General features: G+C 39.0%; 3 protein-coding genes across 4 annotated transcripts; 2 read left to right on the forward strand and 1 right to left on the reverse strand.

Moving 5' to 3' along the window:
• Positions 1 to 273: 273 nt before the first annotated feature.
• ppig (peptidylprolyl isomerase G (cyclophilin G)) lies at positions 274 to 6064 on the forward strand. 2 transcript variants are annotated; one of them, XM_026295307.1, is made up of 13 exons: positions 274 to 402; positions 988 to 1077; positions 1608 to 1682; positions 1768 to 1875; positions 1957 to 2001; positions 2081 to 2168; positions 2274 to 2303; positions 2416 to 2555; positions 2699 to 2876; positions 2949 to 3134; positions 3226 to 3316; positions 3478 to 3617; positions 4068 to 6064. In XM_026295307.1, the coding sequence occupies exons 2-13, from the start codon at positions 1017 to 1019 to the stop codon at positions 5059 to 5061; spliced, it is 2136 nt and encodes a 711-aa protein (XP_026151092.1). In that variant the 5' UTR covers positions 274 to 402; positions 988 to 1016; the 3' UTR covers positions 5062 to 6064. The 2 variants fall into 2 exon arrangements, with proteins under 2 accessions (XP_026151092.1, XP_026151093.1); XM_026295308.1 differs by having other exon boundaries at positions 3478 to 3610; positions 4068 to 4210.
• On the reverse strand, positions 6059 to 10622 carry cfap210 (cilia and flagella associated protein 210). The gene is made up of 9 exons (XM_026295309.1): positions 10472 to 10622; positions 9746 to 9954; positions 9432 to 9605; positions 9140 to 9345; positions 8738 to 8894; positions 8524 to 8663; positions 8183 to 8375; positions 7856 to 8020; positions 6059 to 7754 (listed from the first exon to the last, which is right to left on the reverse strand). Exons 1-9 carry the CDS (start codon positions 10518 to 10520, stop codon positions 7401 to 7403), a joined length of 1647 nt encoding a protein of 548 aa, XP_026151094.1. The 5' UTR covers positions 10521 to 10622; the 3' UTR covers positions 6059 to 7400.
• Positions 10623 to 10898: 276 nt separating this feature from the next.
• Positions 10899 to 16731, forward strand: phgdh (phosphoglycerate dehydrogenase). The gene is made up of 12 exons (XM_026295310.2): positions 10899 to 11412; positions 12565 to 12716; positions 12803 to 12868; positions 12973 to 13027; positions 13198 to 13296; positions 13409 to 13541; positions 13638 to 13786; positions 13947 to 14099; positions 14924 to 15062; positions 15332 to 15459; positions 15553 to 15775; positions 16312 to 16731. Exons 1-12 carry the CDS (start codon positions 11275 to 11277, stop codon positions 16464 to 16466), a joined length of 1590 nt encoding a protein of 529 aa, XP_026151095.1. The 5' UTR covers positions 10899 to 11274; the 3' UTR covers positions 16467 to 16731.
• Positions 16732 to 17373: the final 642 nt, after the last annotated feature.

Here is a 17373-nt window from a genome sequence, read left to right on the forward strand (position 1 = left end):
TCTGTGTCCTTCAAAGTCAAACAAACTTAAATAAAGAAAACAGAAGAAACAAAAACAAGCTTCATTATAACATAACTTTAAATATAGTGTTTATCGTAGCCCATTGCCAGATAAAAAGGTAATTTCTTGCTTGTATAATAAATGAACTCTATAACCGTGTATAGAAGATTTAGGTACCTTGAGAGAAGGTTGTCCCTGACAGGTAAATTTCAGGGAATAAAAGCCCACATATAGTCTGGGCTACGTGCCTCGCTGCGTTCACTGACGCATGCGTCCAGAAATATATTGACGTTCCCGCCGCGCCATCTTTAGAAAACACTGAGCTCAACACTGAATGAAATTTGATTTTCGTCGTTTATGAGAACGTTTCTGTGCATGGAGTGATATCTTCAGCTTCCCCAGGTGTTGTGCTTTCACCTTATGTTTGTACATTTGTATATTTGATCGTTATTATGTCGAAGTTGTGCGGTGTAGGTTATGTAGAAGGGTCACGTTACATTTACAGTGAGGCTAATGCTAACGCCAGGCCTAATTTAACGCTACGTTTGATAGATAATGTTACTATCGGTGAGTGTGCGGCTTTATAAAACCATAACGCTATAATCCAAATTGGTGTGTGTCTGAGAAACACTCTGCACATCTTGAGTTAAGGGAGACGTTAGACGTGTCGGTCGTTAGCTAACGTCAGTGTGTTAGCTAGCCAGGTTTAGCTTGTAGCTAACGTTAGCTGCCGCCGCAGCGGTGACCCTGTCACGTTACATATATTTATGTTATTTGTTCCTATATTATCTTGTTAGTGAGCAACATGAGTCACAAACAACACTTTCATAATTTTATCTTACATGCTTTTTAAAACGTTAGTATTTGATTATATTGATCAGAGGCGGTCGGTGCGCAACTTATTTCGCCCTTCAATTTACTTCCCACCTTGGAGTCATTAACAACTAAAGGTATGTTATTTATCGTTATTCTGTCGGTGCTTCTCAGTTTTAGATGTTTGATCTGTAGACGTGATCATGGGGATAAAGGTCCAGCGTCCTCGGTGCTTCCTTGACATAGCCATCAGTAATGTGCACGGTAAGAAAGAAATCTCACTACTTTCTGACGCATATTTAAGCATTTCTAATCCAAAATGTGTCTAAAATAGCAACTCTGACACATATTCTGATTGTATGATGGTCACTTCTTTATGACTGACTTACACAGAGGTGTTGATTCATTTTAAGGTCGTTTTTGAGAATGTAGTGGTTTCTGTTGAGATAGTTTGTGTGCTTACTTAGCCTGCAATTATAGATGTAAATGGGGCAGAAAGAATCTTAAAACTGTTTTAGTATAACACAGTACAAAACAAAACGGTACCACGAAGTACATCCTTCAAAATAACACTGAGTTAATCAACAGCTCTTAGCATCTACACTTGAGACCTTGAAGCAGAATCATATCATTGTACTTTGCAAAGGTAGTTTTTCTTTTTTCTTCATAGGGCTTTTGAATTATGTTACGCTACATTTGTTTTAGCTTGATGCATGTAAGAAAATGTTAATGACTGTAGTGTCACGTCACAGTACAAGCAAGTTAATTATTCTGACCCTGGTGTTTCCTCACAGTCGGCAGGGTTGTGGTGGAATTATTTTCAGACATCTGTCCCAAAACTTGTGAAAACTTCAGGTGCCTCTGCACAGGTAAATAATTATTTTACTCCCCAAGAATATGCCAACATATCCTTTTCTTGGCCCAGTTTAATATTACATTATATGTTTCATTCAGGTGAAAAGGGCGTAGGTAAAGGCACCCAAAAACCCCTGCATTATAAAGGATGTCTGTTCCATCGAATTGTAAAAGACTTTATGATTCAAGGGGGAGATTTCAGTGAAGGTAAGTTAATAAAGGTTGAAATCAATTTCACAAACATAGGTTTTATTATGCTGATGATGTATTTGTTCTTTAACAACATAGGTAATGGAAGAGGAGGAGAATCCATCTACGGAGGCTTTTTTGAAGGTAAAGAGGCCGCTGTCAGTTGTTATCCAAACCGACGTTGGCTTCAAGATGGCAGTACAATCTTATCCTTTTCCCCCAGATGAAAGCTTTGCTGTTAAACACAACAAGGAGTACCTGCTGTCTATGGCCAATAGAGGCAAAGATACAAATGGATCCCAATTTTTCATGTAAGCACAGTGTCGATTGTTGATTTAATGTGTCCTTGTTATTTTTTAGTTGTATTATTAGTCATTCCTAAGCCCTATAAATAAGTCTATACTTTTTTACTTCAGAACAACAAAACCCTCACCCCATCTGGATGGGTAAGTGCTGCCTTATTGCATCTAAAAAAATTCTAAGTCGTTGCACAGTGTAGAAGGTACACAATATGTCATATGGCTATATTTAAAGCTCAACCCCACTTTATTTTCTCAGTGTCCATGTAGTTTTTGGTCATGTCATCTCTGGGCAAGAGGTTGTACAAACCATGGAGAACCAGAAAACGGATCCTAATAGTAGACCATATGCTGAAGTGAAAGTTCTGAACTGTGGAGAGCTGGTGCCAAAATCTAAAGGTATGTTTGTGCAAAGCATTTTCAGTATTTGCAAACTGAGTTTCACGTTTCAGGTGCCGTTTTTCACTCCTGCTACTGTCCAAGGGGATATCATTTTTAGATTTTATAAAGCAGTGCTTTGTAATACTTTTATATTTTTGCAGCAAAGAAGGATGAAAAAAAGAGAGAGAGAGCCTCCTCAAGTTCAAGCAGTAGTTCCAGTGACTCTGAAAGGTCCTCAGCTTCCTCCTCTGACTCTGAAGAGTCAGAGAAAGAATCCAAGAAGCGGAAAAAGAAGGCAAAAAAGTTGAAAAAGAAACAGAGGAAGAAGAGCAAAAAAAGGTACCACATTTACTTACATTGTCTCTGTAAACAATACCTAGTTTTTTTTTCTTAGATTTGGTGTTTTCCTAGGTCAGAGGCTGAAAGTGCTGAAGAGAAGGAACAAGAAGAGGTGGTTACATCTACCGTACGCCCTGAGGAAATACCGCCTGTCCCAGAAAACCGATTCCTCATGAGGCGAAGCCCCCAGGCAGTCCAGAAGTCGAAAGAAGAGGCTGAAAAAGATCAGAGAAATAAACAGGAAAGGCCGAGAGAGAGGTCGGTGTGTTTGACTAATCATGTTTATATCTATTGTTTTCTTTTTTATAGTTCTCCATCATCAATTGATTTACATCACTGTTTTCCCCAGTTCTGGCATAGTGTATAACTCTCAGTCAGCATATCATAGAAGACTGGTGATGACACGTTCTGGCAGGAAGATAAAAGGCAGAGGTCCAAGGGTAGGTGCACTACCACAATGAGAAGATCAGTTTTTCTATCAAATGACCAATAAGAGCAAATACGCATCTTAATTGTAGCTTTGTAATATCTTGTTTTTGACAACTGTTAATTTTAGTCTGTATCGACCAAAATTAAATTGTTTATCATTTCTCCCATCCAGAGATACCGTACTCCATCACGCTCTCGTTCAAGGTCCAGAGATCGTTTTCGACGTAGCGAAACTCCTCCACACTGGCGCCAAGAGATGCAGCGTCAAAGGATGAGGGCAGTCACTGGAGAACGCTGGATTAAAGGTGACAGGTAAATTGTCGTCCTTCAGACTTACTGAGTTTGTATGTAGGAATACAGCTGCACTTAAAATAGTCATTATGTTCATAGGTTAGTTTCTATAAGCAGTTGATAGTGGCAGTTTAGCTTGAATGTTAAAGTAGATGCTTGCTTAGCAGGTTGATAGTACATATTGTAGGTCTACTAACAGTATTATGTGCCGCTACTTTGCACTGAGATGCATACAGGACAGTTATGTACTTGCACACAGTGTAGGAAAAAAAAATACTAGCACATATAAACAAGGTACTATTCTTTTACTATGCCTAGAATTGATGACATGTCTGATATAAAACAAACGTTTGGGTCAAATGTTCAATTATTAATGTGTGAAAAGCAAAATACACTGTGAAAACACACACACCCAATGTCAGTTCATATTTTCTGCCATTAACCTTTACTCTGCACTTTTTCTTTTTGCAGAGGTGACATGATTGAGACCAAGGATGAGGCCGCTAAAGCTCCAAGAAGAGAAAGACAGACCAGCGACACAAAGCATGAAAACACAGCTGAGGGTAAAAAAGACAAGAAGAGTCGTTCTCATAGATCTAAAAGCAAAGAAGAGGACACTGTAGAGAAGGATGAGAAGCATAGCAAACACAAGGCAAAGAAAAGAGAGAAATCTCGAAGTCACAGTAAAAGCAGAGAAAAGAATAGAAGGTCAAAAAGCAGAGAGAAGGGTCACAAGCACAAAACTGATGACAGGCGAGGTCGCTCAAAGAGCAAAGACCAAAACTTGGATAAAAAAGAGAAGGAATCAGAATCTGGTCACAATAAAGACAGAGATAAGGTCCATGAGTCTGATAAAAAACAAAAAGAGGACACAAAAGGAAGAAATGGAGAGAGAACTAAGACAAAGTCAAAAAGCAAGGAGAGAGTAAATACAAAAGATGGGCACAGATCAAGCAGCAGAAACAGGGATAAGAGTGGACCTGCAGCATCAAAAGACGAAGAAAAACGAGAAAAAGACAGAGAGAGAGGCAGGGAGCGTAGTAGGAGTCAGGAAAGACGGCACAACAGTGAAAGGGAGAATAGGAGACGGGGAACCTCCAGGGATAAGGAACATCGAACAAGAAGTCCAGAGAGAAATAAAACTAGAGACTCGCATAGAAGTAGGCGCTCCAGAAGTAGAAGTAATAAGAGAGACCACAGCAAAGATCAGTCATCTCATAGAAGAGACAAAGACAGAGAAGCTGCCAACCAAAAGAGAAGACGTAGCAGCAGCTCAGAGAGTGATAGAGATGAGAAAAGGAAGAGTCAAAAAAGTCAAGATTCCAAAAGAAGAGCAAATAGCACCTCCAAATCCAAAGACAGAAGAAGCCCAGCCAGACAAAGACCTGATAGTACAAAAGACAAAGACAGACGTGACAGCAAGAAGAATAAATCGAGCTCTAGCTCCAGCTCTGACAGCGACTGAGCTTGTCATGTAAAGGGGGAAACAGGGATTTTTCTCCTTATTTTATATCTACTACACACACAGTAGGCAGGACCAGGTTGTCATCTAGAATTGGACATATTCACATTCTTTCTTAGGTGCAAAAATCCACTTCAGTTCAGTCAAAGTCAACATGATTGTAAGGAGGTTATTCCTGAAGCTTTTCACATTGACAAATTATTGGGAAGTTTGAACAGATGGAAGCCATGTTTGAAGAGAGGGAGCAGCTGTATTTGAAGCAAAAATGTAATTTAACTTCTCAAACATGCAATTATAAATTCTATAGCATCATGTGACCTTTGACTGGTGTGGACTGCATTTTGGCACTACATGCAGATTGTGGTTTTGCTCTTATGGCACACTGCTGATGGGTTGCTGAAACTGCAGGGGCAGTTTAGAGAAAAAAAGATTTGTGGCTAAAAGAGTCACCCACACTGTGTACTACATCAGCAGAGAGTACTAAGTATTCTTTAAATTGTACATGTCCAGGGGAAGACAGTTATGTTTTTTTCATTTTGTGTTTTTTTTTTTTTTATTATTCTTTAGTAAATGATATTTTGGCTTAGTAATAGCTTCAATTTTAGACTTTGTAAAAAAACGAAAGAATAATAATCCTGCAACCCATAGCCTTTTCAAAAGTTTTTTCCCATGAGGACCTTTTGTACTTGAATTTGTTTCAATGTTCTTTAATGTAGATGTTTTTGGGATAAGAACTGTTTTTTTTTTTTGTTTTTTTTTGGCATGCTTATCCCTGTCATTGTGAAATGCAATGTCTACATCATTACTTGTTTTGTAATTCCACAATCTTTTACTGTAATCCTGTTAACTGGTTTTAGTCATCAGCTTTGTTTTCCTTGAAAGAAGGAATCCCACTGTCAAGCTGTGAGTAAAGCATAAAATCAGTTTGTATAAATTGTTTTGTGCAAGTTGGTTTTAAGAAGATCTTGACTGTATTATCAAAGGAATTAAAAAAACTCAATTTTGATTTTAATTGCTTTAATATTCTGTAAATGCTGGTACGGTTCAAACAAAACAAATCCTATAAACCCAGGCATTATTAGGATCCAAACTTATAGTAATAAACAAGGTATTACAGATAATGCACACTTTCATCCAGGTTTAATTCTCTGCAGTGGTAATTAATTTTTTGGTTTAGTGCTAACCAGAGTCCATATTTTTCCCCGAGATATGCTTGTGGCAGCTGATGTACAGTTAACGTGCTTTGCTTTGTTCAAATAACTTCATATAATATTGTCACTACTAATGTTCTTTGTATGCTGACAAGTGATTTTTTTTTTTCTTTTTCTGAACAGAAGTTTGTTGCAGTATGAGTAATAAAATGTAGTGTTTTGACTGCAACATTCAGAGAAAGTTGAGAACACACACCGTACCATTAGTGCCATGCATGCAAAACTTTGACAGTCACTCGCAATTCATTATACTGAATGTGGTGTGTTCTGTGTGACTGCAAATTATGCACCTATTGTCCCCAAAAATGTCTGCAGTAGAACAAAAGTGGGATCTGTGTTCCAAATCCATACTGTATATATTGCATACCCATCATCATACTATACATTTTTAACAGTTACTATACAGAAAAAAAATTAACTGCTGTATACTAATGTCCATCAAACTGATTTTCAATGCAAGTTAAAATTCACAAATGGAAAACAAAATGTATTTTGAGATTATTTACTTGGAAATTGTTTCTGAAGCTGTTTTCATCACCATCCACAATTTAAAAATTTTCCAGCTGTGCAGCAGCTCCTACATTTTTCTTTTGTGTGTTGGTTTGTGGGAGAGAAACAGCACATTTGAAATTGGCCCGGTTCAGTATGAATTCTGAATTCATCCTTGATTTTGTCACTTCCAGTATGAACCTGCTGTATACTAAAAAATCACCTAGAATCAGTATAGGGGGGCACAGGCAGTGTTATTGAAATTATTTTGTCCATTTTTAGGCCTGAAGTAATGAGAGGGAGAGAGAGATGGGAACAATATCAATGATGGGACCCAGCATGACTCGAACCGCTGCACTGTTACCATTTAGGAAACCAGGATTATCCTTAGACATGACTTCCAGCTGACAATCCCATAGTGCAATGCGTCTTATTTTATAGATGTTAAAATTATGTGGTGATAATTCTTACATGTGTGAAATCCCTGTATACCCTTCACTACAGAGCAAACTTTGTTTTTACTATAGGGTAGTGAATATTTGAGTGAGGGGGATTTCAGTCTAAATTTTAACGAATGTCATTAGCAGTGGAAGATTTTGTGGGTCATTCATGGAGCCAAATTTTCTAGCTGGAAGTGAACTTTCACCATGTAAACCCAAGTCTCCTCTTTGCTTCTTGAATATCTACAGCCTCATTGAGCTTTTTAATGTTTTGGGTGGTGCTAGTGACATATTTAGGCATCTGAGCACCACTGTGGTCCTGAACAAGGTAGCTAGGCCTGACTCCACCAAAAACAGGTCCAAGCCCCCCTCCAATCCCTTCCCTTGCAGCTTTGCAAAGTGGAAACACATTTCGCTGAGCCTCTGCTGCTGTGCTGATGATGTGCTGTGCATATTGTTGAAACTGGTTTTCCTCTGCAGCAATGAGTTCTGTGTTCTTTGCCTCAAACTTAAGTTCCTTTCTTCTCAGCTGCTGATGCCTGGTTGTTTTTGCAGCCTGTGTATTGAAGAGAGTTGTTTTCTTTCAGCGCTGTAACTTTTACTAAACCAAAATAGTTTATTTTTGTACTGATGTGGTAGAGACAATTTCAACATTACCATTTGTGTGACATTGAAGTCTTGTAATTTTCTTTCATCTTCTCTGATTCTTTGAGCCCTTAGTTGTTGTTTCTCAGAATATATTCTGTCTGCCTCTTTCTTGGCCTCGAACGTGTCTCTGGAGTTCTGTTGCGCTATTCTGTCCCTCTGCTCCTTTTCTTGTTTCTGATGAAACAAGGTTTGAGTTACTGGTGTGATGATATATTGTTAGCTGAAACTTAATATAGTAAAATGAAAACATTTTAGGGCCTACAGGTTAGAATATCTATTAAAAGTACCAAGGCGGCATATTAACAAAGACTCGAGCTTGACTTTTTGTGTTATTACCATCATATTTCTGTGTGCAGCGATGGACTTTAACATTTCAGCCCTCCTCTCCTCCTCCTCCCTTTGCTGTTGTGCCTCCTTTGCATCCCGTTCAGCAACAGCCTTAGCAATTCTCTCCTCCTCATAGACAGTTTGCTCCTGCTGAGTGACTGTCAGTTTGTTCACGATGCGGTCTCTGCGCATCTGTGCCTCTCTAAAGAATAGAATAACTCAGGAGTTTAATGGTGATATCCAAGGACCCATTGGTATTTTTGTGATATTAAGGCAAATGACATACAAGAAAGCTGGATGAAGATAAGGTTGATCCTAATGTATGTAATGGTATTTGTTGTTATGCTTACCTAAACAGCTCCTTTTCCTTGTCTTTCCTTAACTTCATCATTTTCTGTTTCACAGACAGAAAATGTTTCCTTTGTTCCTCTTCAGCCTTTACTTTTTGTATGTCTGCTGCTTTCAAGAGCTCTCTGTTTTTGAGATGTTCCTGTAAATAACGTAGTAATCCTATATTATAAATTAAGGATATAAATACTTCAAAATCTGTTACTAAGACTTTACCAGATGAGCGTGCATAAGGTTTCTCTTCTGGTCTGCTTGTCTATCTTCCTCCAATCTTTGCTCCCACTGATAGAGCTCTTGAAGATGTTGGATTTCCTCTCCCTCCTTGATGTTCTCTATCTTTTGTTGCTCTCTCGCCAGCACATTCTCCTTGATCCTAAAGAAAAGAAAAATCATATTCAGATGTGAAATTAAAGATTTGGACTTAAGCCTTGTTCTTTCTAATGAAATTCAATACACTTCACCGTAGCATCACTCTACTTGTAAAAATAGTATGTTTAATGGATATTCTCATGCAATTTTAGCACAGTAGACAAATTCCAACAGTAATGCTTATCTTTGAAATAAACAAGATACTGTGAAACTGCAGCATGTTTAAAGCTGGTCTGTTAACAGACTTACTGGTTTTTCAGATCTTCTCCAACAGCCTGTCTTGCAAGCTTTATCTTCAGTGCTGTCTCCTGTTTCTGTCTCAGAGCTTCATCTTCCATGGCCTTTACCGTATCCATGTACTCTTTGTCAGCATCTTTAGAAGCACTCTTTATTCTCTTCTTCAGCTCAATCTGACCCTCCCTCTCCTTAAGAACCTCCGTCAGCAAGAGGGCACGCTGTAGAAGTAATAACAATCAATCCAAAACATTAACATATAGCCAAATATAAACAAGTGAGAGAGTAACGTTCAGGTGATACCAACGTGTAATCCTTTGACTCGGTCAGTTTGATAATACAGCTGAGTCTTGGCTTTTTCAATGGCTTCTTTACGCTTTTGTTCCTGGTATTTGGCCTCTTCTATATCAGTCAATTTCCTTTTCTCCTCCTCAGTCTGCTCCCGAATCTTCTTTGCCTCCAGCTTCTTTTGCCTTTGACCCTTAGAGAAAAAACACATACGGCAAGATAATCTTTTGTGTTACTGCTCTATATTGCACATTTTGCAACCTTACTGTTCACATTTGGAAACAATGGTCTAAAAATAGTAAAACTGAAAAATCCCCTGTATAGGCAACTTACAGCAATGGTATTTGACCATAGTTTCACGACCTCTTTTGACTGCAGGTGTAGGGCTTCTCTCTGTGTGGCTGCCACTCTTATACTCTCCTCATCTCTATTAACCCGATTCAATTGATCTTGAATCCTCAGCCATTCAGCCTTGGTTAAGACAGTGACTTGTCGGAGATCAGGTGGCTGGATCATCCTGCTGGCTCCCTCAGCTGAAGACACTTTAAAAAAAAAAAAGAAGGAACTTACCTCAGGGAGACTTTCTGTAGATGAAACACTACATTCAGAACATAATATCCTTAAGGAAACTAAACATATGCACCATGAGTTTGTTTAATTTGGGTTCTTGAGAAATGTCCAGGTTACTAATTTTACATATATATCAAAATCAAACTTTTCTGTAGCTAATTGGTTCTTCATGGAAAGGTAACATACAGCAGTGGACTTCCTTATTACCGCCATTGTATATATTATGTAAAAATATAACTAGTTAGTCTACATGTTATTAAAATAAACTAACGTTAATAATAAATACACTGTTTTTGTTTTCTTTTGAAAGGAACAGCTTATTCACTTTTAAACATACACCCTCAAACACATCTTGGTAAATACTACCTTTTCAACACGAACATAAGCTAACAGGTTGCAGGTTGTCTATTAGCAAGAACAACGAGCTAGTGATCTGTTTGAATTAGCTAGTTATTCATCTAAAACTAAAACAGTTTGTTAAGCTCTCACCGCTTTTACTAGATCCTCTCCGTCGGCCGTACTGAACCACCGATGCCATTTATATTAGAAATGTATAATAATAAAATAACTACTGTAAAAATAAATAGTTGGTGAGAAAAGCTGCTGCTAACGTTAGCTCGTCTGCATTTGTTGCCTCGTATCCAGGCAACGGCTGAACCAATCGGAAATCTTTCCTCTGACCGCCGACAGGTGGCGCTAAAGTTATTTATGCTTTAACGTGGCAGCGCACAGAGATAAGATTAGGCCAAACATGTACGTACAGTCGAGGCCAAAAATATTGGGACAGTTGTTTTAAATAATGCAAGAAAATGTTCACATTCAAATAAACTTTTTGTTATAAGGTAAAAAAAAAAAGTCAGCATGTCATTAGTCCCAACACGCCTACCTCACCTGTGACCACATGATCAAAAGTCTGCCAATCATACGATGCTGGTCATATGATTTCAACTCCTTTTTGTTTGCCCAAGGTAGCTTCAGTCCTTGAACTGCTTTAGATGGACTAAAGAACGTGGGTGAGAATGAACAGTTGCATGTGAGTGTGAATGACTTTCACTGCATTTGAACAAAGAGCCCAGCATCTTGTCCAAACAAGTCTCCACGTTACATCAGAGCAGGCGCTGCATGAGAGGCGGGTTTACTCTGGAAGGGGGTTGTCCTAAACCCGAGACAACCATTCAATCCCAGCCGAGGGAAAGCAATTCCCGGTGTCCATCACTGCACCGAGGCATCCATCCACCATTCAACACAAGTTGCCCGCCACATAGCAACTCCGGAGATAAAACCCCCCTAAAATGGCCCCGATTCCCATCAGGACGGTTTTAATTAGTGACAGTGTGGACCCTCGGTGCAGAGCGGTTCTGGAGGAAAATGGGATCCGAGTCACGGAAAAGCAGAATATGAAAAATGATGAATTGATCGCAGAGATCAAGGTAAGGATGCACCGGCTATCGTTTCTTCTCTGCGCAACATGCAGACTCGGTCCGTGTTTAGTCGCTTTACCAAGCATCATTTCACAGGGGGCTTGTGCTTTATCGCTGCAGCAGCCTTGGGATTTAGCATTTTAAAAGAAGAACACCTGTAGTTTTTTCATGGAAATATTAATTAGATGTGTTTCATTTTAGGCTCTGTGCTGATGTTACGCACTCAGTGGAGTCTGTAGTGTTAACAATTGATTTTTAGTTTAGTACCGCCCCATAGAAGCTGATGCAACTCATCCCTTGACTTCAGCGCTTCATCACTGAATGCCACATATAGCGCTTAGGCCGCTTTGTGCGGCTCCGTGTGCAAATGCTGTGCATGTGGCAGAAACAATAGTTGACTTTGTGCAAAGTAGAATTGTCAGATTGGAAACAGTGTGTTGCAGTGAAAGCGCTCCCATACAAACTCAGTGGACTCAGGCCTGGACTAAGCTACTGACCAAACCTCAACAGTGTTTGTACCTTCCCACATGTTTGATCTCTGTCTGTTATGGTGCTTTCATTCATAAGTTAGTTCATATCGACTATTCCAGCTCTTTCCTGTAAGATTAGTCAGAGTTATTGCTGATCACACTTTTGTATCCAGATAGTTTATGCTTTTATTCATTTCCTCACATCTTCTGGATAATATGGTGGTTTTTATTTTCTCTTAACTGGGTTTTTATTTGATTGCACTTAATTAAATTTACTGGACTTGATTTTGATTTAGTCCACACCAAAGAAAAAAGTACATTTTGAGAGAGAGAGAGAGAGATTAGGATTGATTGGTTTTACTCAAAGCAAATGGGTTAGGTACAAAACAAGTTGACACAAGTTTATCACAATCTATTCTTGATCTCAAACATGATAATAGTATGGAACAACTCAACGTATTAAAATTACATGTTGACACAATACTCCTCTAAAACTTTGCATTGACCAAAGTACCAGAAAGTAAATAGCACACAGTGGGTCTGTGAGCTAAGTGGTCCCTGATGGTTTCAGAAATGCATGGAAGCTTTGCATAGTTGCATGCCAGCTTTGATGAGAATAACCACAGATATAAATATATAGATATATATAATATATAGATAGATAATCTGTATCCTTTTCTCACCATCCTAGGATTACGACGGCCTTGTGGTCAGATCTGCGACCAAGGTAACAGCTGACATTATCTATGCTGCTAATAATCTTAAAATCATCGGGAGAGCTGGGACTGGTGTGGACAATGTGGACGTTGATGCTGCCACCAGAAAGGGTGTTATTGTCATGAAGTACGTCTTTAATTTATGCACAAATCTGATTTACTGTGCGGTTTGGTGTAATGCAGTGTCCATTAAGTGTCAAGTATTTTCTCTAGCACACCAAGCGGTAACACGATCAGTGCTGCTGAGCTGACATGTGCCCTGCTGATGAGCCTCTCAAGGCAAGATGAGTCAAGTTTTTATGATGAGTCATGTTTAAGTATATATGCATACTTAAGCATACATTAGTGATGTGAAATTCCATTCAATGTTATATCTGGTTCAGAAATGTGCCTCAGGCTGCCATGTCGATGAAGCAAGGAAACTGGGATCGCAAAAAGGTAAGCAGAATTACCAGTTTGCCCTGTGTACTGTTTGGCAGGCAAACACCAAGCCATTAGTATTACATGGTTGAGTACATTGTTCATCCAGTCAGCAATAATCAGATGTGACGTTTGGGTCTGGGTGGTTTTAGATTTCATAGGCATTGTTTTGTTTCCAATTTTTTTAGTTCATGGGTGCAGAGCTGTATGGCAAAGTCCTCGGGATAGTTGGACTTGGAAGAATAGGAAAAGAAGTCGCTTCAAGAATGCAGTCGTTTGGCATGAGGGTTAGTAACAAGACTCCAGCATGAAAAGACTTTGTTTAAATTACTTAGTGGTTAATTGCATTACAATTATTACAACAAACATTTTGAGAAAGTAACATTTTTTTCTTGCCAGACTATTGGCTATGATCCGATCACTCCACCTGATGTGTCAGCCAGCTGGGGGGTGGAGCAGATGTCTCTGGAGCAGCTTTGGCCCCAGTGTGACTATATTACTGTCCACACTCCCCTGATGCCCTCTACTGTTGGTGAGTTTTACAGTATAACTAACATGTCCCCTTATGACATTGCTGCCAAAAATTCTACTTGCATGTTATAGAATTTTTTTTGTTTTTGTGCCCAAGGCCTTCTAAATGACGAAACATTTGCTAAATGCAAGAAAGGAGTGAAGGTTGTGAACTGTGCACGTGGGGGCATCATTGATGAGGCTGCTCTGCTCAGAGCTCTAGAGTCCGGACAGTGTGGAGGTGCAGGACTTGACGTCTTTGTTGAGGCAAGTTCACAGTTGAGGCAAATCTCCCAGTGTTGCTGTACAGTATTACTAACAATGCTTTGCATTGGCACCGATTTGTATTCACCTTCATAAATCACTTTTGAATATTAATGAAAATGCTGAAGTTTACATCTTCCTTTGTGTTTATGTTTGACTACAGGAGCCACCTAAGGACCGCTCGCTGGTGGACCATCCCAATGTCATCAGCTGTCCTCACCTGGGAGCCAGTACCAAGGAGGCTCAGGCGCGCTGTGGGGAGGACATTGCCCTGCAGATCATCGACATGGTGAAGGGCAAGCACCTAGTTGGAGCGGTACTTTTTTTTTTTTTTTTTTTTTGCACATTTTTAAACACATGATATCTCATACATTAAATTTGTTGGAGGAAAACCTATTAAAGGGGTACTCAGTTGTTAGTACTGCGTTTCCACAAAGGTGAAAGTCATAAGAGGTGGACTAAAAGAAAGGACTCAATCTGTGCAGCAGAGCCTGAGATGTTCTGACCTCTAGTTCCTGCAGAGAATAAAGTTCCAAAAACGGGGACCCCTGCACTTGAAATAATAAAATTTGAAAACGTCTTTACAACTTTGCTCTTGTTGTTTTCAAAGTCAGCCCAGTAGCAAATCCTCCACTACCCTCCCCATACCCCATCTGAAAAACACATTTTTAGAATTATGTTTGTGTGAAGGTACTTCCGTCATATCAGAAAAGCTGAGGTTAATGGAGGAAGAAGTATTTGCAAAAATACAAATACTTTAGTTTTAGTAGTTATATTTACTTCTAGACTATCATCCACTATCAAACCCAGTTTGCAGCATGTCCCATCCTAAATACATCTCAAGTCTCTTACACATTATGTTGTTGTTATGTTGTTGTTATGTTGTTATATGTGTGACACATGCAGCTGCTTCAGACAACAGCACAGAGACTTCTGCCAGTGATTAATCTTTCATGCAGCCTTTACTTTTGGCTTGTACTGTCAGCGTTTCTACAAGATTAGCTAAAATGTGGCCAGTGGGATTAGTTTAAACTTCTCTTTGTCCTCCATTGAAATGTTTAACAGATGAATATTGAAGCAGACAGCAATAGCAAGATGCGTTCACAAACAGAATCTGTTTCTGTGTCTTTGCCTTTGTAGGTAAATGCACAGGTTTTGGCCAGCACATTTTCCCAGGAATCTCACCAACTTATCAACCTTGGAGAAGCTGTTGGAGCCGTGCTGCAGTCATGCACTGCTTCTTATAGACCATACAGCCAAGTCCAGATCACAACTCAAGGTAAAAGAACTGATCTGACCAGTTTGACTGTCTTAATATAGAACATTGTAATAGTGGGATTTTTCTCCCTCTGGTGGTGTGATTGTGAAAGAGGCACTATACGTATATGTATACGTATATGTATATGTATACGTATATGTATATGTATGTATGTATATATATATATTTGATTTTGTCCCTTTTTTTTCTTTTTCCTGAAATTATTAATTTTGCTTCAAATGTTTTTTCTTATTCTTTCTTTATACGCTTTACTTTTTTTTACATATCAGGTGATTGCATGAAATCGGCCACGGGTTACTTGACCGCAGCGGTACTGGTTGGACTGTTGAATCATGAATCTGGCAGTTGTCCGAACCTTGTCAATGCACTGAGCATAGCCACAGAGTCTGGAATCATGGTACAGCATCTACTCATTTTAGCAAATACCATATGACAATAATGAGAGTGTCTTCAAAAAAAGTATTTTGATTTATCTGAACTGAGTCTACAGGTAAACCAGACCCATGGCATGTCTGAAGGAGCTGCAGATGGTGTGTGCCAGGTTGAGATCTTGGCCAATGGTAAAAGCTACAAAGTTAGAGGTTCAGTCCGGGGTGGTGTCCCAGTCTTGCTGGAGCTGAGCGACAGTGTGTTCAGACAGCCGGTCTCTCTTTCTGGGAATCTGTTGTTCTTCAAAGCCTCTGCCAGTCCTCAGCTCCTGTCCTCAGTGGCTGGTAAGAAACTTTAAAGTGGTGCATGAACCCAGATTAAAATCAGCCTCTATAAAGCTTGGACTGTTAAAATGAGGCCACATCTAATACCCAGTGTATATATTTTTCAAACAATACTATAGAAAGTTAAAAAATCTAACAAATTTTGATCATTTTCACATTGGATTTTCAGACCTTCAAGACAACCAAATGAATAAATTTGTTCCAAAACATACTGCAGAAGTGTTGTTGATGTTGTCAGACAATGTGGGAAATGTTTTTATCTCACCTTAAAGTCATGTGGTAGTGATTTGGCACTTATGGTAGTGTTCACATCCTTTCGTCAAAATAAAGAGCATGCACTGCTGTCAGTAAGACCAAATCTGTCTTACTTTTTTCCTTGCTGTTGTTTACACTGCATTTTGGGAAGTCTTTGCATTCAGAGTAAAGGTGGTATTGGCTTAGGATTTCTAAAGACCAAATAGCTGTGTGGATTGAGGGTTTTTTGTTTTTTTTTTAAATTCACACCTATTTTCTCTTTGCGATTGTTCTTTGTTTAGGTCTGCTGGCCACAGAGGGAGTGGAAATTGAATCTTTCAGTGCTCCCACAGACCGAACCGGGGATCTGTGGTATTGTGTGGGGGTGTCTTCTCTTCTGCGAGACCTTGGTGCATTGAAACCTTTGGTTAAGGAGGCAGCACAAGTGGTCATTTAAATAAGCGCAGTGCTGGGACAATAGTTGGTATCTGGAAGCATTTTTAGTGCGTCTACCATAACAGATCTGCCTTGGACTTAGCATTTACAGCTGACAATCGGTTTAAAAGTTACGCGCTTGCAGTTTAAAACTTGTATTTGATTACAGTTGCAGTTCTTACGCCGGTGTTTAGTGGTTACCAGCACTTTGTTGAAGGAACCTAAGTGAAATGTTTATTTGTTGTTTGAAACAGAGATGTCAAATAAAATGCACTACTAAAAATACAGTGAAGGATTTTTCTATACTTTTTTATCCATTGAGACTTTACATAAGCAGTGGTGATTTCAAGCTTTAAAAAAGTGTTGGATTTTGTCATAAATGCATAAAATCTTTATAATAAAAACAGGTAAACAACCTGTTTTTATTATAATATATATTATTTTATTATAAAACTTAAATTTCATAGAGAAGTAAGTACCATATTACGCTTTAGACATATGGTGGGATATTAATCATGAATGAATTAGGAGACACTGGTCCCCTGGGCACAGACATGTAAAAGGACCTGTCCTATGCTCCTCAGAACAAGACTCACAGATTGAGCAACCCCAATATTTGTAGTCAGTTTTGTGTTTCCTTCTGGTTGGTTTATATCTGTTTCATGTCATTTTTACTCATTTTGCAGCTCTTTGTTGTCATTTTTCACTCATTTTACTTCTTTTGTGTTTCATTGTGCAGATTTCTGCAGTTTTCTCTTTGGTATTTTCTGTTTCTTTTTAGTCATTTTATATAGTTTTCCATCTGTTTCTCTCATTTTGTATCTTTTTGCAGTCATTTTATACTCGATTGTTTGACTTTCCAACAGAAAGGTTGACAGTCCTTCCATTATTCTCTGGTCTAGAGGCCCCCTGACCCCTTGGGCCCCTGC

The sequence above is a fragment of the Mastacembelus armatus genome, chromosome 21 (genome assembly GCF_900324485.2).
Source record: "Mastacembelus armatus chromosome 21, fMasArm1.2, whole genome shotgun sequence".
Taxonomy (NCBI): domain Eukaryota; kingdom Metazoa; phylum Chordata; class Actinopteri; order Synbranchiformes; family Mastacembelidae; genus Mastacembelus; species Mastacembelus armatus.

Coding starts and splice junctions, on each gene's coding strand:
- ppig (XM_026295307.1), top strand. CDS start 1,017: ATGGGGATAAAGGTCCAGCGTCCTCGGTGCTTCCTTGACATAGCCATC. Junction 1,683..1,767: donor CTTCAGGTGCCTCTGCACAG/GTAAATAATTAT, acceptor TGTTTCATTCAG/GTGAAAAGGGCGTAGGTAAA. Junction 2,556..2,698: donor GCTGGTGCCAAAATCTAAAG/GTATGTTTGTGC, acceptor ATATTTTTGCAG/CAAAGAAGGATGAAAAAAAG.
- cfap210 (XM_026295309.1), bottom strand. CDS start 10,520: ATGGCATCGGTGGTTCAGTACGGCCGACGGAGAGGATCTAGTAAAAGC. Junction 9,346..9,431: donor ACCGAGTCAAAGGATTACAC/GTTGGTATCACC, acceptor TTACTTCTACAG/CGTGCCCTCTTGCTGACGGA. Junction 8,021..8,182: donor CTGCACACAGAAATATGATG/GTAATAACACAA, acceptor TTGTTTCATCAG/AAACAAGAAAAGGAGCAGAG.
- phgdh (XM_026295310.2), top strand. CDS start 11,275: ATGGCCCCGATTCCCATCAGGACGGTTTTAATTAGTGACAGTGTGGAC. Junction 13,028..13,197: donor GAAACTGGGATCGCAAAAAG/GTAAGCAGAATT, acceptor CAATTTTTTTAG/TTCATGGGTGCAGAGCTGTA. Junction 14,100..14,923: donor GCAAGCACCTAGTTGGAGCG/GTACTTTTTTTT, acceptor TTGCCTTTGTAG/GTAAATGCACAGGTTTTGGC.